Genomic DNA, 20,593 nt, shown 5'->3' with positions numbered 1-20,593 from the left:
TCAGGCAGTGGCCCAGGGGGCATGATGTGGGCCTCGCAAGCCCTTCTGCTTGGTCTTCACAATGTGGCAGGTGGACCTTGGGTGCATTCCTCACTGTCTTTAGTCATAAACACCACCGGGTTTCTCCTCTGCTGTTTTGACGACTTCTACAGAGAGAGCCGTGTCAGAACTAAAGATAAGGAAAACATTTTTGACAGTGTGTGAAAGAAACTGGCAGAAGTGTATCTAATTTGGCAGAAGGTCTCCTTAGAGCAGAGATGAGCGGGCTCGCCAAGGAGATGTTCATGGGCAGGATGAGGGGAGGGGCCTATCCTTTCCTCCTCAGCCTCCTGGGGGCCAGTGAGAGAAGCAGGGCTGATCTGTTGGCACCTCCCACGAGGTCCCTCGTCCTGGAAGTGATGGGTGCTCGGGGACGGCCCCATGGGGCTGAGCCTGTGCGGCCTCCTCCAGCTCTGTGGGGCTCCAAGTGTGTCCCCCAAGACCTCCCCTGGCTCAAGAAGCTGCCAGGGTTGGGGCCAGAACAACCCAATGTAGACACCTCGGCTAGCAGGAGAGGCTCCTGTGGAGCTCAGGAGCCACCATGTCCACACGGTCCCCTGTGGTGGGCAGGGCATGGCTGTGCTGTCATACATGTAACCCTGCACAGATCCACGTATGGCTCAAATAAATGTCTGTGCTTCTGCACATGGCTAGCCCCATCTGGGGCATACTCACCCCTAGGTTGGTGTTCTACACGGCATTCACACCCACACGGCACAGCTGTGGCCTCTCTTGGTGGCTTGCACAGTGGCCTGATCCCCTCATCTGGGTGAGTCAGGCTGGGACCAGCCAGTGGATGCTAGTGGTCATCTGAGGATGTGTCCCAGCTACAGAGCCAGTCCTCTGGGGGACCCTGAGCAGTGTCCCGAGGCCTGCGGGACATCCAAGTGGAGACCCAGAAGGTGCTCAAACTGGGAGAGGCAGGCTTGGGACACTGTGGGCACACACGAGCTGCAGACGGGATAAGAAAGGGAGTGGAGATGCCAGGATGTGTGCGGGGGCAGCCTCCAGGGAGCATGCGAGGGCCAGTTTGGAGGAAGACCCAGAAGGGGAGGGGAGGAGGGGGTCCGTAAAAGGCTCCAGAAGAACAGAAGTCAGAGGCCGGCATGCTGTAGTCCCTGAGAGGAAAGGGAGAGGCAGGAACTCCGTGAGGGGAAAGTGGGGACGGGTGGGAGGCTGGGGTGCAGTGAAGGCTACAGGGGCTCTACCACGGGTCAGCTGCCCAGCTCTGGCAGGGTTCCCACAATCACAGATCACCTGGGCCCACAGAAAAGGGCACTCCTGTGTGTTTTAATCTGATTGCCACTTTGCTGAGGTGGGGACTGGGGTTCTGTTGGAGAAGCCAACACTCCACCTCCTTATTTGAAGGAGGAGCAAAGAGAAAGGACAAGCCTGTAACACCTGGAAGAGATGCTGACTATACTACCAGGTTAGAAATCTACTGACAGTTAGGGAACTCTCCCCAACCACAGCTGACACAACCTCTACCCAATAGCCTTAGGGACACAGTGGTTAATTTCTCCTGCACCCATGGGGTGGCATCGACGCAGCATCCACACACAGTCAGGTGCTCATCCCCTTGGGTCATTACCTGTGGGTCCAGGCGAGGCGTGCTGGTATACACACCCATCTACCTTGGCACCCTTTCAAAACCTGGCTAAAGTGACAGCTCTTAGGGTGTAAGTTGACAGGGATGGGAAGATGGAGGAAGAGACAACAATGTGATTAGAAGCCAGAAAACACACAGATATGCAATGAATGACTCAGCAGACCCAAAACCGGAATTATAGCCAGAGTGTGGGAAGCTCCGGATGGAGGCAGTCCACACCTCAGAACCCCGGGGACTGGCAGGTTCAGGTTCTGCTGGAGGTGGAAGTGGGGTCCTGTACCAAGAATGACTGGTGGAAAGTATGTCTATGAAGTCAGAAGATTCTCAAGAACCCTGTCCTGACTCAGAGCCAGGGAACACTCCCCTCCCTCTGGATAAAGCTTTGAGTTTTAGTCTCTGGAGAGTAAAAGAAGGGTCTGCAGGCTGGGAGAGAAGACCCAGTGAGGTTCCCAAAGCACAAATAAGTCCTAAGAGAGCATCTGCCTATGACACCAAGATCCTGCCCCTACCCTGGACCCCAGGAGACGTGGGAGCGTCTCCTGGGGGGCAAACAACTGGTGTCATCATCAGACTGCAGGACTGTGCAGCCTTCTGACGTCACAGTAACGCCGCATCATCTTGAAGCCAGAGGGGCTGCAGGGGTCCCTCCGTCCACAGCATGACTAAGACACCAGCTGGTAAATGCAGAGCCAGTTCCAGCTCAGGTCTGCTGACCCCACAGAGGACAAACCCTCAAAAGCCCAGGACATCGTGGCAGATGGAAGCTTCTCATGGAGGTACTAAGGACCCAGAACTCTGAGGCCAGGCTCCCTCGTACCTCCCAGAATCCTCGGGTCAGAGGGCAGAATCTGGAAAACCTAAAGTTCTTATAGGATCAGAGCAACCTCCTTAGAGCTCATAGTTCTTCAACATCAAGGTCCTTCACACCAGCATAGCGTGTCCACTCCAGGATGTCCCTTCTCCCGTGACCACCAGCCACATCCCAAACATGGTCTCCCTGAGACATCTTCCAAATCCCACAGCAGATGGCCCTCCACAGGGAACGCAGCCCACACACATCTGTTAAGGGCAAGGCTGAGTCCATCCTGGTTGGAGCCCTGCCCAGGGCCAACCTGGGATTGGGTTGGAACTGTCTCTCCCAGGGCAGCTCTCTCGGCCGTTGCCCACCTGTCCCCAACCATGAACAGAGGTCTTCCCTGAGATGTGGCCCGTGGAGGGGGCCCTGCACCACCTCATGCCTACCTTCCAAAGCCTCTCGGTTCCCTCACCACCTGCACACTCACCTGCACTTGAAGCTGACCTCTAGGGCCCTCTTCCCACCCATGTTACTCTTGTGGTTCTTTAGACCAGCCAGGCGAGCACACTTGCACCAGCCGTCACTTTCCCAGGCATCCGTGCCTCTCAGCATGGCTGCTCTTGGGAATTACCTGGCAGCCTTGAAAATGAGTCCTGACACCATGCTGCGTGCACTGGGGGAAAAGGGGGGGGCTTCTGGCTGAGCTGGTGCAGGTGTACCAGGCTCCCTCCATGTGTACTGTTTCGGTGTCAGAAAGGGCGAGAGGCCAAGTGAATCTTCAGAGGAAACAGGGCAGAGACCCCAGGAGAGGGTGAAGGCAGGAGGTCCCACGCAGAGACGGACGTGGCGATTCACTCTGAGCATCTTGTTCTCCCCCAGCCCTGGCCTCTTCTACCTCTTCTCCAGGCAGCCAGAGCAGGGGCCTCGAGCGGCTCCCCAGAATGGTGTCACCTCAGCTTGCAGAGGGGACACTGCAGGGTTGGTATTGCCCACACCCCAGCACTTGTGTGCCAGCATGACTGGGTACGACCCAGATAGCAGTTGGAAATGAGGCCCAGAATTTCTAAGAATTTTCCTTCATTCACATGTCAGATGGAAGCTCCAGGTTAGCCTCAAGGGCCGCATTCCCAGGGAAGTCAAAGTGTGTTGACAGTTCAGGCTGAAGTGACTAGAAGCCCAAACCTAAGTTTCACCTGGGAGAGATAAAGCCCCACCTGACACAAAAGTGTAAGATGCCTTCAGGTATGGCTGAACCCAGGAGCTCTGCAAAGGCCATTGGAGAGCGCTCTCTTCCTCCCCCTCTCACTTCTACCTTTCTCTCTCTATTGCTCAGCTCTGCCTCTCTCCAGATTGTCCATACTCTCCTCCTGCAGGTAGCTTCCTCCTGTGGCTAGGAGAGAGGACTTGGGGCAGCCCCCATTTCACGCCCCACACACTGACAACCCCAGCAGAAAGACTTCTCTCTGACCCCGGAAAACTCTGATTTAAACATACCCGGTCTGCGACTTAGACCTCAGGGGAAAGGGCAGTTCCACGGAGGAGATGTGGGTTCTGCATGTGGCATCAGGGAGAGGCCTGAGATGGAGAAGTCCACCCACCACCCAGTCCCCAGGAAGGTGACTCGTCAGAGCCATCGGGACAGAGACGGCGTCCTCACCACAGACAAGCTCCCGCTCACAGTCAGAGTGGACTTTTATTAGGAAATCACCCTGCAAACACACTGAGAAGTGCTGTGCTGTGGGTTCCATGTGTTTCCTGAGGAAGGAGGGTCACAGTATCAGAGCTGTCGAAGGAAAGGGGCCGGAGGGCAGGCGACCTGGGCCCGCGCCCCCACAGCAACAGGACTCGGCCACCGAGAACCTGCACACAGACGCAACATGGGAAACACGCCAGGGCACACACATCTGCACTACACTTAAATAAACAATAAATACAGATTCTGTTTGCTGTTGTCCGTGCCTGGAACAGAAGGAGCCAAAGGGGCAAAGAAAACCAGAAAGTCCCTCTTTCCAGTGGACCAGGGGAGAGTGTCCCCAAATTATCAAACCTCCTCAGTTACAAAATACTTTTTCACAATTCCATTATTAAAATAATAAATAACAAAATATATAAAAATAACTTGGTTGCATTAAAATTACAACTAGAAGTTACAGCGAGATTTTTTTTGTGGCCTATCTCATAGTCCAATGGGTAATTTTGCTTTGATTTCATTTATTTTCCTCTCATGCATCCTGGTGTGGGTCTAGGTAAAATAGTATAAAATCAATAAATAAAAATGTCAAATAAATAGCAAATGTTAACATAAGAGGTTGTGAATATAAATACTTACATTTTGACAAAATTAAATAATTTACAGAATAATTAAACTAACTACTTTCTTATTTCTTCCAGGAAGTGCAATTTCTCTACTTTTAAATACTAACTTGGAATTGCAGTCACAATTGATTTGGACTCTATTTACATGTTAAGAACATTGTGTTTTTAACACATTAAATTAAAATTTACCTTCTCTCAAATCTTGAATGGATCTAAAAAGAAGAGAAACCTTGGTGGTCTCCAGTTAGGAATTTACCCCTTGACCTTGCTGATGCTGCGCCCCCCTCGGTAAAGCTCAGCTGTGACCCGGGGGACGTGGCAGTGATGGGTCTGGGTCTGGGTCTGGGTCTGGGCGGGCACATGCAGAGCCAGAGGCCCTGGCCCCGACCCAGACCTCAAGAGAGAGCATGACCCCAAGCCACAGTGTCTGTACGGGCTCGGGCCGCAGCGCCCAGACAGAGGAGCTTCCGGTTGGAACTTTCAAGGGTCCCAGGTTAGCTTCCTTGAGCCGACAGTGGGCTGCAGGCATATTCCTAACCTAACCTCTGGAACGTTGCTTTTTTCCATCCTTAACATAAAACTGAATTAAAGGACAACAGAAAACACACTTGCCACAGTGGCTGCACCAAGCAGGCACACGGGCACGCTCCAGGCTGACATGACACACGCACGACCCGCCCCGGCCCACGGCTGCCCTCCCGCCTCGACAGACAAAGCAATACTGTGGTTGCGAACTCCAAAACTTCCCTGAGAACCTTGTCCATGAGCTTCCACTGGAGACTCCAGAAGCAAAAACAAATCACTTTGTAACCCTTCGTGCACCTGCACTTGCGTGGAGAGGCCCAGGCTCCGGCCTGGCAAAGCGCATCGCATCGAGGAAGATACGGGTTTCCAGGCCCAGCCCCTCCGGGTGGCCACCGAGGCTGCCCGGGGCTGCCAGCTGGGAGTCACTGCAAGTTGGAAATCTCCACCGGGAGGGCCGGGCAAGGGAGGTAAACAGTGGAGCTGAGTGGGTGCCCCGGCGCCCCGGGGTCAGCATGGTGGCTCCCCGAACAGGGAGGCCTAGACCTGGATCCCCCTCACAGCCTGCTTGATGCTCTCCAGGAGGTCCTTGTTCTCCGGGTTCTGGTAGCACTCCTGGTTGGAGTACATGTCGGTAAGGGTGCTTACGTAGGCGTCAAAATTCTGCTCGCATATTGGCTCCTAGAGAACAGAAGCAGTTTCGCGAGGCCCGTCCATGCCGCGGACGTGTGGTTTTCAGAAGCAAAGGAAATAGAAATCGATGGGTGAACCTCAGACCCACGTGCCCTCGCCCCCGGAGACAAGCCCGGACATCCCCTGGGCAGCCCTCGGGCTGGAACACCCAGGGGCACAGGCCAGCCATGTGGCCCGCCCAAGCAGAACTCCTGGGCCGGGGCCTTCCACCAGGACCCCAGAGGCAGGGGAGCGCCCCACCCTCCTCGTCCTCCTGGAGCCCCGGGGGCAGGTACCAGCTCAGCTGTGGTGCCCGCAGGGCCGCTTCCTGCTCACCATGTGCGGAAGGCGGATGTTGGCGAGACTTCGGATGAGGGCTCGGCTCAGGCCCGACAGCTCCAGAAACAGGGCCTCATTCTGCTCCTCAATGAGCCTGTTCTCCTCCTCGATGGTCTTCAGGCTCTTCTCCATGGACAAGATCTGCGCAAACAGAGAAGGCAGCTGCCTCCTGGCACGCCCTGCTGGGAGCACGCCAGCCACGCCGCTGGCCACACCTCACGTCTCTGTGAGAGGGTGTGGAGGCAGGGACCCTGCCCCCTGGGGGTCCTGCTGCAAGTGAGGGGCTGGCCTGGGCCCTGAGTGGAGGAGGCGATGCGGAGACTGAGCCAGGGGCTTCAGGGCCACAGCCTTCTGTGCCTCATGGGTCCTACGGGGTGGAGAGGAGCACAGACGGAGGTGCCACTTGGCTGTGCCACCAGTGTGGCCGTCCTCCCTACTCCTCTTCTGTGATGGGAACACACCCACCTCAGGGTGACCACCGGCCTGTGGGGTTTCCCGCATCAGAAAGACCAAAACATTGTGGAGGCAAGTGGAGCAGGTCTGCGTCTCTCTCTGCAGCTTGCGGCTGGACAGGCCTGGCCGACGGCTTCCCCAGCTCCCTGGGGGCATCCTAGGGTTTCCAGCACAAACCCTGTTCCTCTGGACCCAGCAGAATGCCAGGAGGGAGTCCCAGGCAGAAGCCCAGGAGCTCCTCCCAGGGGCTCTGAGGGCTCCACACCAGAATAGCAGAGGACATGTGGGCAGGGCTGGCTGGCTTGGGGTCCACATAACCCTGTGCAGAGGCTCACAGTGGGGAAGGCAGCTGGGAAGGCTGCCCAGGGCCTGGCCTGGAGAAGACACGCTTGGGAGGCAGCCCCTGCCCAACCGCCTCTTGAGGGAACCTGAAGGCAGAGGCAGGCACACAGTGTGTGTGGTACACGGAGCCGTCCCTTAGGTGCGGGTGGTGAGCGCCTGCGAGGGGGCTGCAGCTTTGTGACCTGTGGCTGGGCACATCCCTCCTTCATCGCTGACTGACAAGCCTTTGGCTTTAAAAGGATTGAGTAGGGCTGGGGAGCTACACTGTCTTTGCATGAACCCTTCTGCAGAGCACTCAACTCCAGACCCCTCCGTCCTTCCGAAAGGACGCTGAATAGCGAGTAATCTGTCTATGAACGAGGTAGGCATTGGCAAACCAAGAGAAATCAGAGGTGCTTCCCAAGGCTATTGGCTCTGGGAGGGCCCTTGGACTTTGAGAAGGAAAGGAGCAGGGAGGGACGGGGGTGACAGCTGCCCGTGAGGTGTCTCGGTGCCCAGAGACAGTCCCTGTACGCCTTCTCTGCCTCCATTGCCCAGAAACCCCGGGGAAGATGCTGCATGGCGGGATGGATGAAACCCATCCCGACCTTTCCAGGCTGATGCTGCTTTTCTGCCAGTGTATGAGCAATAGGAGGTTAGCGTGCAAGCCTGTCGATGGGGAAGGAGCAGCACGCGGGGCCCAGTGCCTCACACCTCCCACTCTCCCCTCTGCCCTCTGACCCTGCGGCGCCAGGTCACCTCTTCATCCCTCTGTCTTTCCAGCCATAGGGGACACAGCTACGTGTGGCCGCTCCAGCCCCCGCTCAGCAGCCAAGGGAGGGACATGGTCTTCTTTTTAAAATAAGACCTTTACTGTTTTTTTTTTCTCATTGCAAATATTCATTTTGGGGAAATGAGTGAGACATGACACACACACTTAGGGTAGTTTGTCACCCCATCACTTGGCAGCAGTGCTCTTTCTGGCTGGGACGCCTGAACTCACTGTGTTCATCTCACAACCGCTGAACCGGGCAGGTCCTGGTATTGTCTCCCGCCCACCTGTGAGGGCGTCCGGGAGCAGACTGGTGACCAGTCCTCCAGTGTGTAGCAGTGCCAGGTGGAACCCAGCTCCAGCCAGGCTCTCAGAACCCACAAACTGGTTCTGCTCCTACTGACAGGACCAGTAGCCCTGGAGGGACCACAGCACCAGACCCCCAGGACTCCTGACACTACTGGGCGGGGCGCGGGCTTGGCTCCCCCACCCCCACCCTGGGAAGAGGAAGCTGAGCACAGGAGGGACTTCCTTGGGGTGGGGAGGGGAAGGCGGCAGCACTGACCTGGGACTGCAGCTGCACCATGGCTGCCTCCATCTCCGAGTTGGACTCGTTCAGGTCGCGGATCTCCTGGTTCAGCTGCTTGATCTCCTCATCGGTCTCCAGCACTGCCCGAGAGAGACCGGGTCGTGGCTTGGCCAAGCCCCAGCCCGCAAGTGGGTGCAGTGGAGGCCTGCCTTCCAGGTGCAACTAGGGACCCCGTCCAAGCAGAGACACCCAGCTGGTGTCCCATGTTCCATGATGGGAAAGTCGGCCTTGGGGACTACTGGCCATGTGTCAGCTGTTTGCCTCCTGGCCCTGGGTCTTATGTGGGAGAAGACACACTTCTTTGGCAGATATTAATTGCTAAGATAAAAATGGAAGTTTTTCCAGATGAGGCTGAATTTCCTCAGCTTCCCTCTTCATTGAGCCTAAATGGGTTTGCAAATCCATACATCTTGAGAACACGGTTTCCAGTGCTGCTGGCAGGGCTCTCTGGTGCCAACACTCACCAACACCCAGGTCAGAGCAGTCACGGCCACTCTCGGACACAAGGCAACCAGAAGCTCTGAGCCCAGGTCAGAAGAGCCACTGGCTCAGCTGGAGGACTCAGTCTTCACCAAGACTCTCTCCAGGTGGGGCTTAGCCACCTACCCCCGCCCACTGGTACTGCTCACTCACTCAGGTTGCAAAGATCACAGGCAAGATGGCAGCCTTACCATCACTTGTCTTGAATTTTGGGCTCAGAACCTCGTCCCCTGAGAGTTTTCCCTTTTTTCCAGCAAAGGTCGCTCTAGGGCAGCCAGACAAGCTGGAAGCAAAGGTCACACATCAAAAGCAAGTTCGAGGTCATGCACCAGAGGCCATCTGAGGTCACATGTAACAATGAGAACCAGGTTTAGCTGGCAGCTGGGTAGGGTCCTGTTTGGAACTGTGCCCCTCTCTCCCCAGCTCCAGCCCTCCATCCTCCTCACCCCTCCATAAGCCCAGACCATTCTCAGCTCAGGCCACTGCTCTTAGACGTCACTTCGATGGCTCATCCCCCAGACGGTGCCTCGCCTCCTCTGAAAGGACCGCCTCACCCACTCCCTGCCACTACATCCCCCGGTGCGACCGTCCTTCACCAAACTTGTATTAAGTGTATCTGTTGTTTGCAGTCTGGCTCCCCTGCTGCTCTGCCCAAATCAACTCCAGGAGGGCCGGTGGCCAGTCTTGTTCTCCAGAGACTATCTACCTCCAGAGACTGGTCTTTGATGAACTATCTGTATTGGTTTATGGAATGAATGAGCTAATTAATCGTGTAGGTGGAGAAACAACAGCAAAAAAAATAAAATAGAAAAATGAGGCTCCTGATGGGACCAGGTGGTGACTCCGTTCACCCTGGCTTCCTGGCACAGAGAGGAAGAGGACCGGGGAGGTGTCGGGGGCAGGCCCACTGCCTGGGCAGGAGGGGTCCCTTGTAAAGCAGGCAGAGGCCTAGGCCCAAATTTCAAAGAGGAGGTTCCAGCGGGAGGGGCAGGGCGTGAGCTGTGACAATGCTTTTCAGGAGGCAGCCTGCTGGCCTCGCTCTTGCCAGAGGGATGTAGAAGGGGTCTGAGCACAGGAGACACCTGCACTGGCAAGTCCCATAGCTTTCAGGTGGTCCCACAGACTCTCTATGGCTTCCTCCAGTTGGCTACCAACTGGGTCTTACTTTTTCCTCAAGAAACTACGGTTCACACCTGACCTCAGTCTCCCTCCCTGGGAGCCCTGCCCCAGCCCAAAGCTGGGGTCCCTCGTGGATGGCAGAGAGGGTAGTTACCTCCGGTGGGTGAGGAAGCTCCCATTGGCGTGGCCAGAGCCGTCGCAGCCTGGAGTGGGGCATGTGGGCCCCTCATTCTTCAGAGACTTCCAGGAGAAGGACGAGCCATTGAGGGAGCCCTCTTTCTGCCTCCGGGCAGCCAGGGGGCAGCCCGAAGCACTCCTGTGAGAGGCATATTTGCCGCTGATGTGGCCAAGCCCCACACAGCCTGGAACTGGGCACCTAGACACAAGAGTTCAGAGGTGAGCACAAGGTGCCGGAGGTGGGAGGAGAAGCCCAGAGACCCTCCCAAGCCAGACCCTGAGACACTCCGGGAGCTCCTGGCTAATCTCCTAGGGTTGGAGGAGAACCTGGGCCTTCCCAACCAGAGGTGAGGGCAGCAGGGATCGTGGTTCCCCTCTAGTCTTGGCCTCGTGTCCCCTGCGCAGCAAGAAGGCCAGCAGCCACCCTCTCTCCCCACCCCCTGCAACAGTGACCCCTGGGGCCTGGGGCTGGCTCTTGGTGGCCTCTAGGTCCACACCTAGACCTTGCTGCCAGCATCGCTTCTGTATTACCCCAGAGGCCACTTGCTGGGAGCTTGCACTGAGCACGGGGCCTAGGGGACCTGGGGGTCACAGGCAGCTTGGGGACAGCAGGGTCCCCATCACCCCACAGCATCCCAGAGTGAGGCTGGCCGTGGCATGATGCCCATGATGTCCCAACTTGACCGCATCTGGAACGTGTATCCTGGATGGAAGATCGGTTGTCCGCAGAGCTCCGACTGCCCCTGGCAACTCCTGTCCAAGGCCCTTGGAGCAGCATTTCCTCTGTTCGGGTTGCTCGAGGAAAGGGAGTAAACCCTTTGCAGAGGCAACAAGCACACCAGGAGCAGGTGAGGTGACTTGAGCAGGGTTCAGAGTGACTGCCCCTCATGCTGCCGCTGGAATCCATGCAGTCAGAGAACAGGACGAGGAGAGGGCTCTGGGGGTCTATCCTCACAGCCAGAGGACGAGCCCCTCCACCTGCTGGTTCTGTCTCCTTCTTCCAATAAACCAGGCTGCTTGTCACCCACTTTCCACATGCCACAGACCCAGCAAACTCACAGGACCCGCTTACAGAGAGGTCCCTGGGGTACAGAGAAGTCAGAGGCAGGAAGCCCTCAGAAGGGCAGCAGAGTTGGGGAACAGGCCATGCGGCCTGGGGGCCCCTGCACTCTGGCCTCATCTCAGAGGTGGCCGCTGCGGACGCGTTCCCAGGCTCCTCAGCCAGGACTGTCCTCATGGGCCCCTGGGCACTCATCCCACCCAGGTGGGCCCCAGATGTCAGGGTGTCCACTGAGCCGGCCCCAGGTCACCTTAGACGCCAGTCCAGAGCAGTGTCACTGCTGAGGCCCTGCAGTGGCTGTGGGGAGGGTCCATTCTGTGTCCATTCCCCCAAACCTGGACAATTCCCAACTATGGGGTCTCAGGGGAACCCTGGACCTGGCACTCTGAGGAGGGGCGGCTTCTGTCTCCCGGGAACTGCATCCACGATGTTTCAGGTGTGTGGGCAGGAACGGCCTCTCTCTCTTTTACTCCACTTGGACCCCAGGTGGGTCCCAAGTCTTCAGAGCTGTCAGGTGGCCTCACGTTAAGGCGTGTGTGGGGACCCAAGTGGGGCGGCTTCTACGCTCCCAGGTGAACCCAGCGCCCCAGGTCAGAGGCATATCTCTGCGCGGTCAGTTGTCAGCATGGCCAGGGACACCTGGGGTCCTCCCACAGACAATGCACATTAAGCTCTGGAACCTCCACTGACTCTCATGGTCAGTTATTTGGTGGTGGCCAAAAGGATTTACCACAAAATGCTGACCTGGCTCAATCTTAAATGGTGCAGACACAAGACTTCATAAAAGGGACCTCTTCCTCCACCAACCCCTCCAAAATCACAGCTCGTGCATGCTAACGAAATCCTGTCCGCAGCAGGACCTGAAGCACCTATTAAAGTGTCTGCTGTGGTCTGCACTTGTTTAAAGACGGTAGTCAATTATAAACACAGTTTAGGTTTATGGCTGTAGGAAGCCCCACAAAATGGAGGCACCAAGTGGGCAGCCTCCTCTCCTGGCCAAGGAGCCACTGGAAACTTCACCCATCCTGTAAATGCTGAACTGCTTCTGACAGTCACATTCTCCACTTGGCTGCGGAAATCTTGTTTTTTTAAAAGTAAAGTTGACAGCACATTAGGAAGAGGAAAGTCATTTTTCCCAGTTAACTTGAAAAATGCTGATCTTGATTTGACCCATTTGCAAATGCAGCACAATTCACTTCTAATCCCTTTCAGCAGGATCCTTGCTAAATCCGTAACAGCATTGCATTCGTGTGATCACAGGCAAATTCCTGGATCCTCAGAAGGAAAAATACTCCTTTACCGCCCTCCCATTTAGTGGGCAGCATTCACAGTACCAGCAACCATGTGTTTTGCATTTCTGATTCAGCACTTGTTACAGTTTTATTGTATAAATTAAATAAACAAGCCGCAGCCTTATTACACCAAGCAGCTGGTGGGCCATCCCTTCTGAAGGTCAGTGAGGCCCCTCCTCTGTGGCTGAACAGATGCTTTGGGGCAGCTGGGGTGAGGTCCGAAGAGGAGCAACCGAATCTTGGGCCAGATGTGGGGTGAGCATCCAGGTGTTCGTGGCCCGCAGGTAACTCAGGGCAGATCTGCTTCCTGTGGACCTGCGGGCCCTGACCCAGCCAAGCCAGCCCCGAGGCCTTGGGGCCCCCAGGGCCAGCGCCACCCCTGCCACTCCTCACCTGCCGGAGGACCCACTGCCTGCTCTGCCCGCGTCAGCTCTGAGAGTCCTGGGCAAACCGGATGGTGGGTCACCCCGTTTGCACCTGTGGCATGGCCTTGCCCACACCTGCAAGTGGGGAGTGGCCTTGCCCACACCTCTGGAAGGACCAGCTTGCAACACATCAGCTCCCTTCAAAGATGAGGCAGCATGCAGACACATAGACGGTTCAAAGACTCACCGCTTTCTAACCTCCTCTCCTCCTTGACTCCTGCACTGACCTTTCCCACCAGACCAGAAGCCATGCAGATTGCAAAGCTCCTGCGTGACCTGGGGGGCCATCCACACCCTGAGGCCTACACCAGGTACCCTAGGTGCCCAGGCAGCAGGGTGCTTTGCCTCTCCCAGCCCTGTCAAACAGCCCAGACCTGGGAAGCCCAGACAGGAGCCAGTGCATGTGTGTGCCCTCATAGGTGTCCACGTGCGTAGCACGAGCACGTCTGTGCCCCAAAATGGGCACTGTCACTGATCAGCTATATTACTGCAAAGGGAATCCAGAAGGGGCTTTTAAGATTACAAATGCAGGAAAACCCCAACTCTGCACCACCATGAAGTGGCCGGCAAGACCCAGACTCACTTCATTAGCTCAGGGTCCTCCTTGTCGTCCTTTGCAGGTGTCGCCTTGGCTCCACTCTTCTTGGCACGGGGGCAGCCTGACAGGCTGGTTTTGAAAGAGGAAAAAAATGCCACAGTTGTCCCAGAACAGCAGTATCTCACACCAGCCCCACAAGCTCTGGGGAGACTTCCGCTGGGGAGCACCCTGCCCGGCAGCGGGGCCACCGCAGGAGGCATCACCACGAGCCCCAGATCTGGCTGTAAGGCCAGCTGTCCAGGCTCTGGGAGCATCAGCAATTCAGATTAAAGACATGAAATGGGTTCTTGATGCAGCAACATTAGTGTCTCACTTGGAGTCCTGCACTTTGAGGAAGAGACCACCCCCACCCGCACCAGCCTGGCATCCAGGGCGTGGCAGGCTCACCTCCGGTGCGAAGCGTAGTTCCCCGTTATGTGGCCAGAGCCATCGCAGCCAGGCGTGGGGCACCTGTGGAGGACAGTGGAGCTGGGACCAGAGCCAGTGAAGGCATGGCCACAGAAGACAACTCTGCACTCAGCCCCACATGGGCCCACCCACCAGCCAGCACTAAGGTCTCAGAAAAGGTCATGTACACCCTGCCGGCCTGCTGCCATGACCTCCAGGCCGCAGGACTTGGCCACCCAGTCTCCCCAAGGGGCCCGGGAGGGCAGAGACGGAAGCACGTCTCCAATGCAGGACGACGGGCCCCTGCAGAGGGCCAGACTGGACTGGAAGGTTCAGAAACTGTATGGGCCTTCACACGGCCGCTCAGGACGGCCCACCTAGCACCTAAGACGTCCTTCCTCAAAGCTGCTGGAGAAAGAGGGACTATTCTCAGGGAGCTTTGTGGCTGACCCTCGCAAATGAACAGAATCCACCGAACCCCTGAGATGTGCCGTCCACAGCACTGGCCACACCAGGTGTGATTCCCACTTAGTGAGTGCAGAGATCACTCAGACAGGAGCTTTGAAGGGGTAGCTGGCACTGGCCGAGGGCAGGGAGGGGGACACAAAACACGAAAGCCCAGCTTTGTACACCCAAGATGTTTGATGAACAAATCACTGTAGAAGGTAAAAACTTCATTTTAATACACCAGCACGGCTTTCCTTAACTTATTTTTCCCTGAATGTCCCTCTCTGGAAGGCCAGACGCACAGCGGGGGCGGGGGGTGGGGCGTGGGACGGGGAACAGTGCTGCTCCAGGAAGGTGGGCCCATCCCATACTCCTCCTGCAGCCTGATGTGATGTTTTTTCCCCAAGAGTCACGTCCAAGAAAGAATGGTGCTCATATGGCTAGAGAAGCAGGTGTCCACACTGGGCGCTGGCAATATTGGCCACTCTTATGGTCCCAGGGACCCATGGGGCCAGGTTCAGGAACCCTCCCACCACCTGTTCTGAATGAGTTGTCCGGGCAAGAGAAGGATTCATGTAGAGGGGACACCACGTGGCTTGGCGCACACCAGGCCCCGCCTCAGCCCCGTCCCTGTCCCGTGGAGGGCTGTCCCCCAGCCTGTGCAGAGGTCCCCGCTCGCTCGCTTGCAGGGTATGTGGCTGCACTCCAAATCCCCACAACGGGGACTTGATTAAAACACAGAAAACACATCATCTGAGATTGTCACTGCACCCAGGTGCTGGGGGGGGCACCAAAAAAGACTCATTTGCAAGGCCTGGCACAGGAGTCTCTGCCCCCCTGTGGACAACTCATCTTCACTCAACGCTGCCCCAAGGCTGATGAGGGTGCGACGCCCCTGGACTGGGCGGTAGAAAGAGCGGCGGTACACCAGGACAGGCTGGAGCCAGGCCGTGTCCACACTTGCAGAAAGACCCCTGGGGGAGAGAAGAGCTTTGGAGGGAGCTGGGGAATGATGTGTTTTCACACAAGGAAGACTCTGTTGCTTACTGCGAATCAAGATTTGGGCTACAGTTCTTCACAGGCCCTTTGTCCTAGAAGGGTGCCAACCCTCCCAGTTGGCCACATTTCTGGACCCAGACTAAGTCCTCATTTTCCTTTCGGCAGCCCTGACCATCAGCTTTGTGGGAATAAAGGGCTACTAAGTGCATGTGGCTGCGTCCAGGCCTCTGAAACCAACCAGCCCTCAAACTGGAAAATCATGAAAACTGATCAGTTAGATAAGCAAGCAGAACTAGAAAAGAAAACAGGAGAAAGGACATGAGAGAGATGGTAAAAGAAGGGAGGAAGGAAGGAGAGAAGAGGAGGCTGGGGGAGGTCTCACTGGACCCCTGCGGCTGGACACAGAGGACGATGGGTACACCGGGGAGGCTGCCAGGGGAGCTGAGCCCCAGCACTTGCTTGTGTCAAAACCGTTAATTCCCGGAAAGATGCTTTGAGTCGTGAGTCCTGCCCAGCCTTGTCTGCGGGAACGGAAGGCCTCCTTGGTAAAATGGGCAATGACACGCTTCTCTGGCTGCTCGGACCAGACAGCCCTCCCCAGAGCCACGAAGACGAGGCTGGCAATCCCGGGACTCACTGAGAGACCTGGCGCTTCCTGCCCTGTTTCTCGGTCAGCTTGGGTCCCCAGGGAGCCTCAGCAGCAATGGCTCCTCGTCTCAGAGGCGCCAGAGCCCCGGCCCCTCTCTGGCCCTTGAACAGAGTGAGCCAGAGAAAGTGGCCTGGATTCAGGGCCCCAGGGAGGGAGGAACACCTGGGAGAGGGGTGGGACCTCCCTCCACAGCCTCCGTCCAGCCTGGGAGCCCAGGACCAGTGCTGCGTGGCTCAGGGTCACACCAGCTGTGATGTCAGCAGCTCAGCTGAGGGCACCAAAACCAAAGGCAATCTCAGCCCCCAACTCCAGCCCCAAGAGGACCCTGAGAGCTGGGAGGCCTTCAGGTGCTTGCACCTCATCTGAGCAGGACAGTCAAGCAGGACAGCCGGTGCCGCAGGGCTGCCCTGCCCGTGTGTTAGGTGTGGGAGGAGCAGAAGCAGAGAGTGGGGCTCAGGAAAAAGAGTGGGTGAGCATGGGGGAGAGGCATGTGTGGGAAGGCACCAGGGGCCACGACAGAAGGAGATGAAGAGGGCTGCAGGAGAAGGCAAGAGTTTTCTCTGCCACCATCGGCACCCATCCACTGAGCAATAGCTGCACAGCCTGCAGCCCTCGGAGCCTTGGCGAGACTTGCAAGCCAAGGTCAAGTCTGGGCTTCTCTCACACCTCAAGGGCAGCGAGGAAAGCAGGCCCAGAGCGCCCCGTCGGGGTCCTCAGGAGAAGGAGAGGACGGGCTGGGCTACCAGGAGCCAGAGGCAAGTCCTGCCCCACCTCGGCCCTCAGAGAGGCTGGCAGGGCCAAGGGCAGCAGGCGAGCCTCCCAAGGGAGCAGGCGGAAGCAGCACTCAGAGCAGGGGCACAGGCAGCAGTGGCGGAAGCCCCAGCCAAGTAGAATCAGCCCCTCCACAGCCCTGCCTCTCTGCCCCCTGGTGCCGGAGCCCTGGAGAAGGCCGATTTTGGCTGGCGCCTCATGGAAGGAGAGAGCAGAGCAAGGAAGCCGCCCAAGAGGTGGGAGGCCAGGAGGGCAGACATACTTGAGGTCAGCAGAATGGGCAGCCATGAGGTTTCTGAGGCTCTTGTCAGCAAGAGGGCAACCAGAGAGGCTGAAAGAGAAGAGATGGGATATGGGGTGAGCAAAGAGGGGGAGCAGAGGTGGAGAGGAGGAAGACCCACCACGCGGCACCCAGGCCAGGCACGAACCTGCGGTGGGAGGCATAGTTCCCGGTGATGTGGCCACTGCCGTCACAGCCGGGGGTGGGACAGCTGGACAAAGGAAAGAGAGCGTCAAGACGGAAAGCAAGGCACACCAGCCAGGCCTGCCCCGGGCTGAGCCCACGCGGGGAGGGGGCTGGCCCTGCTCCTGGCTCACCGCAGAGGACAGCCCTGACCTCTCCAACTGCAAATTTCTCCCACACAACTTAACTCAGAAGGAAAAGGGAACCAAATTCATGCTCAGCTTGAAGTCAAGGTGCCTCTGAAGCCCACGTGCTGCACAGGCACACGTGTGCAGGGAGCTCCTTCCTGAGGTGGCAAGGCCTGCCCTGAGAACAAGGCCCCAGACCTGACACTGAACCGGCCACTTCTGGGGAGGCCAGCTACGGGGCCAGAGGAATCTGGTGAGGTTCAGGGTGAGAACCCCAGGAACAAAGTCTGAGCGTAGGTGAGGGCTGGATCACCTGAGGTGCGGGTGCCAGATGTGGCCTCTCTCAGTCCCCTGGGAGAGGCCGGTCTCAGTGGGGACTGACCAGAGGCTACAGGATGGCGGACACTACCAGCCACCTCCCCACTCTCCGGGGACATCTGGTTAAACCCAGGGCACTCAGTCCTAAGGCAGAGCACACCTCGGGCCTGGGCTCTGCGGGCCGGAACAGGGTCCCGTCCTCATTGTCCAGCACCCTAAAGGAGCGTGCTAGAGCCCAGCATGGGGCAGAGCTGACAGGAAACCCTTCACCCATTCTGGCTCAGGACAGTCCCAGTGGAGGATGCCCAGCCTCTGCCCTCCAAGGTGGTCAGGCCAGGAGGACGGGCAGAGCTGGGCCGGGAGGGGGAGGGCCCGGTCATTCCGGCTCCCACCAGGACGCTCTCCTGTCCAGGCCATGGAGGTTCCCCGCAGAGTCCTGTCAGCCAAGGTGGGGACTTACGTGAGCAGCTCCTTCTTTATGTCCTTGGAGAGAAACTTCAGCTTAAAGTTGGTCAGGGTGACCTCCCCAGGGTACTTCCGCTCCTCAAAATTCTCTTCCGACACTTCCTGGTCATCTGCTTCAGAAGAAGCAAAAGAATGGGCTGCTGGCTCTGACTGCAAAAAACCAGCAGGGAGACGTTTTAACCAGCTGGCGGGGCCGGGCGCCCAGCCCGGGGCGGAAGGAGAGGGACCCTTCAGAACAGTGTCCACAGAGCATTTTCTGGAGGCTCCCATCCTCTGGACAAGGAGGGGAAGGATTACCCATCCCCAGATACAGGAAGCAGCGCCCTGAGCAGCCGGAGTACCCCCACCTCAGCCACGGTTCCTGAGCGGCCTCAGGAACCAGGAGGCCTGGGTGCTGCCCCGGCGGCTGCCTCTGATGCCACGGGCATGAGGTCACCTCCAACTAACCGCCCTGGGCCACCTTCTAAACACAAATGTGTACATAGAGTTCAGCCCCTCCAGGGCTCGGGAGGCCCTCAGTAGACAGGGGGCCCAAGTACGAGTTTCCTGAAATGCAATGATGAGGGGTTGGCACAAGGCACAAAGTATGATCAAACTAATCACAGTGACCTTGGGGCCACCTGGCTCTTTGGCCCCCACCCAGCACGATGACCTGACTGCATCAGGCACTTAATAAGCACTTTGACCTCAAATGTGGGATCTGGAGGTGTTCAGTCACCATCCGAGGGCAGGTGCTCTGGACACAGGGGGATCGAGGATAGTCCCTCCGTCCAGGGGCAAGGGTGGGGAGTCCACAGAGGTGGGGAGGTCAGCGCCAGCCCTGCAGGTCAGCCTGTAACAGGCACCCAGCCCCCTGTGGCGGCTCACGGTTCAAACCCAAGTGCTGGTGCTCGCTGTGTCTAGGCAAGCCGTCCAACCTCCCACACTTCCAAACTTGAGGTAACAGCAGCCCCTCCCAGGACATCAGGGGATGGAGTGAGGGGACGCCCTGAAGCACCACGAGGGTCTCGATGAACCAGCGCATCTCACTGATATTGTACCATGACTGTCACTGAACGTGGCCCAGGGAAAGGGACTCCTTCGCCTGAGCGAGACGGAGGACACTCCTCAACTTAAGCTGAGTCTTCAGGATAAATGGTGGGGGGGGGGGGCACGTCCCAGAGGCCTGTGGACTCAGGGTCCTGGGGTGTTTGGGGAGCAGAGAGGGGGGCTGCTGCCAGAGTCAGGTGAGAGGTGAGGCAAAAGAGCCAGGGCAGCAGCTTTGCCCGGGATGGGTCAGGGAGCCTCGAGCAGGGCTAGGACAGTCTGAGTCAAGAGTCCAGGGTCGTGGCAGAGGCGATGGGAAGGCCTGATCCAGGAGGCATTTCTGGGTGTGATCCAACAGGACGTGGGCACCTGTACCCAGGAGAAGGAGCTGGAGGAGAGGACGGGTCTGGGGATGGGCTGGGGCTTCCTGCTGGAAAGCAGACTGTCGACCATGGGACAGAGGGGCGGGCTTCCATGGCCGGGGACCACCGCACAGATAGTCGTGACAGTCCCTGGGAGGGGACAAGGATGGTCAGAGGGCCTGTGAATGGACAAGGGTGGGGGGCCAGGGGGCGGATACAAAGTGCCCAGAGAGACCAGCCTGCGCTGGGAGTCAAGGAAAGGGACAGGGAAAGGGACGTAGCCAATGGAGGGGCCGAGGAGGGGTAAGGTCACAGGGCAGGACTGGAACAAGGATAAGAGCAGATCTGGGGACCCTGCCCTGGTGGCCCTGAACAGGAGAGTCCCACCAGGCCCCAGACTGGACTCCTACCAACCAGGGAGAGAGCGTCCTGCCAGCCCCAGGAGACACCCACGGCCGGCTGCCCTCCGCTGCGGGCTCACTCTGACAGGTGCCCCTCTTCTGAGGCTGCAGCCATGTGACTGAGCCATGACCTCACCCGGGGCCCCGTCTGCCCTCTGTAAAGTGGGGGTGAATGCGAAGCCAGTAGACAGAGGTAACCTGGCTGACCGGGACAGAACTGTGGAGGTGCCAAGTTCTCAGGGAGGAATCCTCACACTGCCCACCTCCTCCTTCACAGGGACCTGCCCCGCCCCGCCCCCCTGGGCCACAGGGTCCTGCCTCCCTCCACAGGGACCTGCCACCCCTCCTGGGGGTGTGGGCTGGCAGGGAGCGGCAGGTGGGTAGGGCACCCACAGACCTGCCCAAACTGTGTGGAAGCTGCCTGGAGCCATGCGGTCCTCAGAGCTGGGCTTTCTTGTTCAGGAGGCTCCCCTCCCCGGGGGGAAAGCCCTCAACAGCCCGCATCCACAGCGGGTGGAGGGACTGGGAAGGAAGGGCCCACTGCCCCCAGGCTCCAGGGCCTGGGTTGTTGCTCTCCACTACGTAGTTGCCCTCTTGG

At 57.8% G+C, this 20,593-nt stretch overlaps 1 protein-coding gene across 5 annotated transcripts in view; it reads right to left on the bottom strand.

The window, feature by feature from the left end:
• Window positions 1-4,118: 4,118 nt before the first annotated feature.
• The window catches only part of MYT1 (myelin transcription factor 1), a 63,361-nt gene continuing 46,886 nt past the window's right edge, over window positions 4,119-20,593 (bottom strand). For all 5 annotated transcript variants that reach the window (XM_032461667.1, XM_032461671.1, XM_032461669.1 and 2 more), the window contains 10 exons: window positions 18,202-18,356; window positions 17,261-17,323; window positions 17,095-17,163; window positions 13,967-14,029; window positions 13,565-13,648; window positions 10,182-10,403; window positions 9,100-9,191; window positions 8,405-8,508; window positions 6,291-6,434; window positions 4,119-5,963 (listed from right to left, as the gene is read on the bottom strand). In XM_032461667.1, coding sequence (XP_032317558.1) covers window positions 5,823-5,963; window positions 6,291-6,434; window positions 8,405-8,508; window positions 9,100-9,191; window positions 10,182-10,403; window positions 13,565-13,648; window positions 13,967-14,029; window positions 17,095-17,163; window positions 17,261-17,323; window positions 18,202-18,356 — 1,137 coding nt within the window. In that variant the 3' untranslated portion in view covers window positions 4,119-5,822. The remainder of the gene's footprint in view (window positions 5,964-6,290; window positions 6,435-8,404; window positions 8,509-9,099; window positions 9,192-10,181; window positions 10,404-13,564; window positions 13,649-13,966; window positions 14,030-17,094; window positions 17,164-17,260; window positions 17,324-18,201; window positions 18,357-20,593) is intronic.

This window comes from Camelus ferus, chromosome 19, assembly GCF_009834535.1.
Source record: "Camelus ferus isolate YT-003-E chromosome 19, BCGSAC_Cfer_1.0, whole genome shotgun sequence".
Taxonomy (NCBI): Eukaryota; Metazoa; Chordata; class Mammalia; order Artiodactyla; family Camelidae; genus Camelus; species Camelus ferus.
Note: the sequence above shows the minus strand (reverse complement) of the source record. Positions and strands in the feature narration are given on the sequence as shown.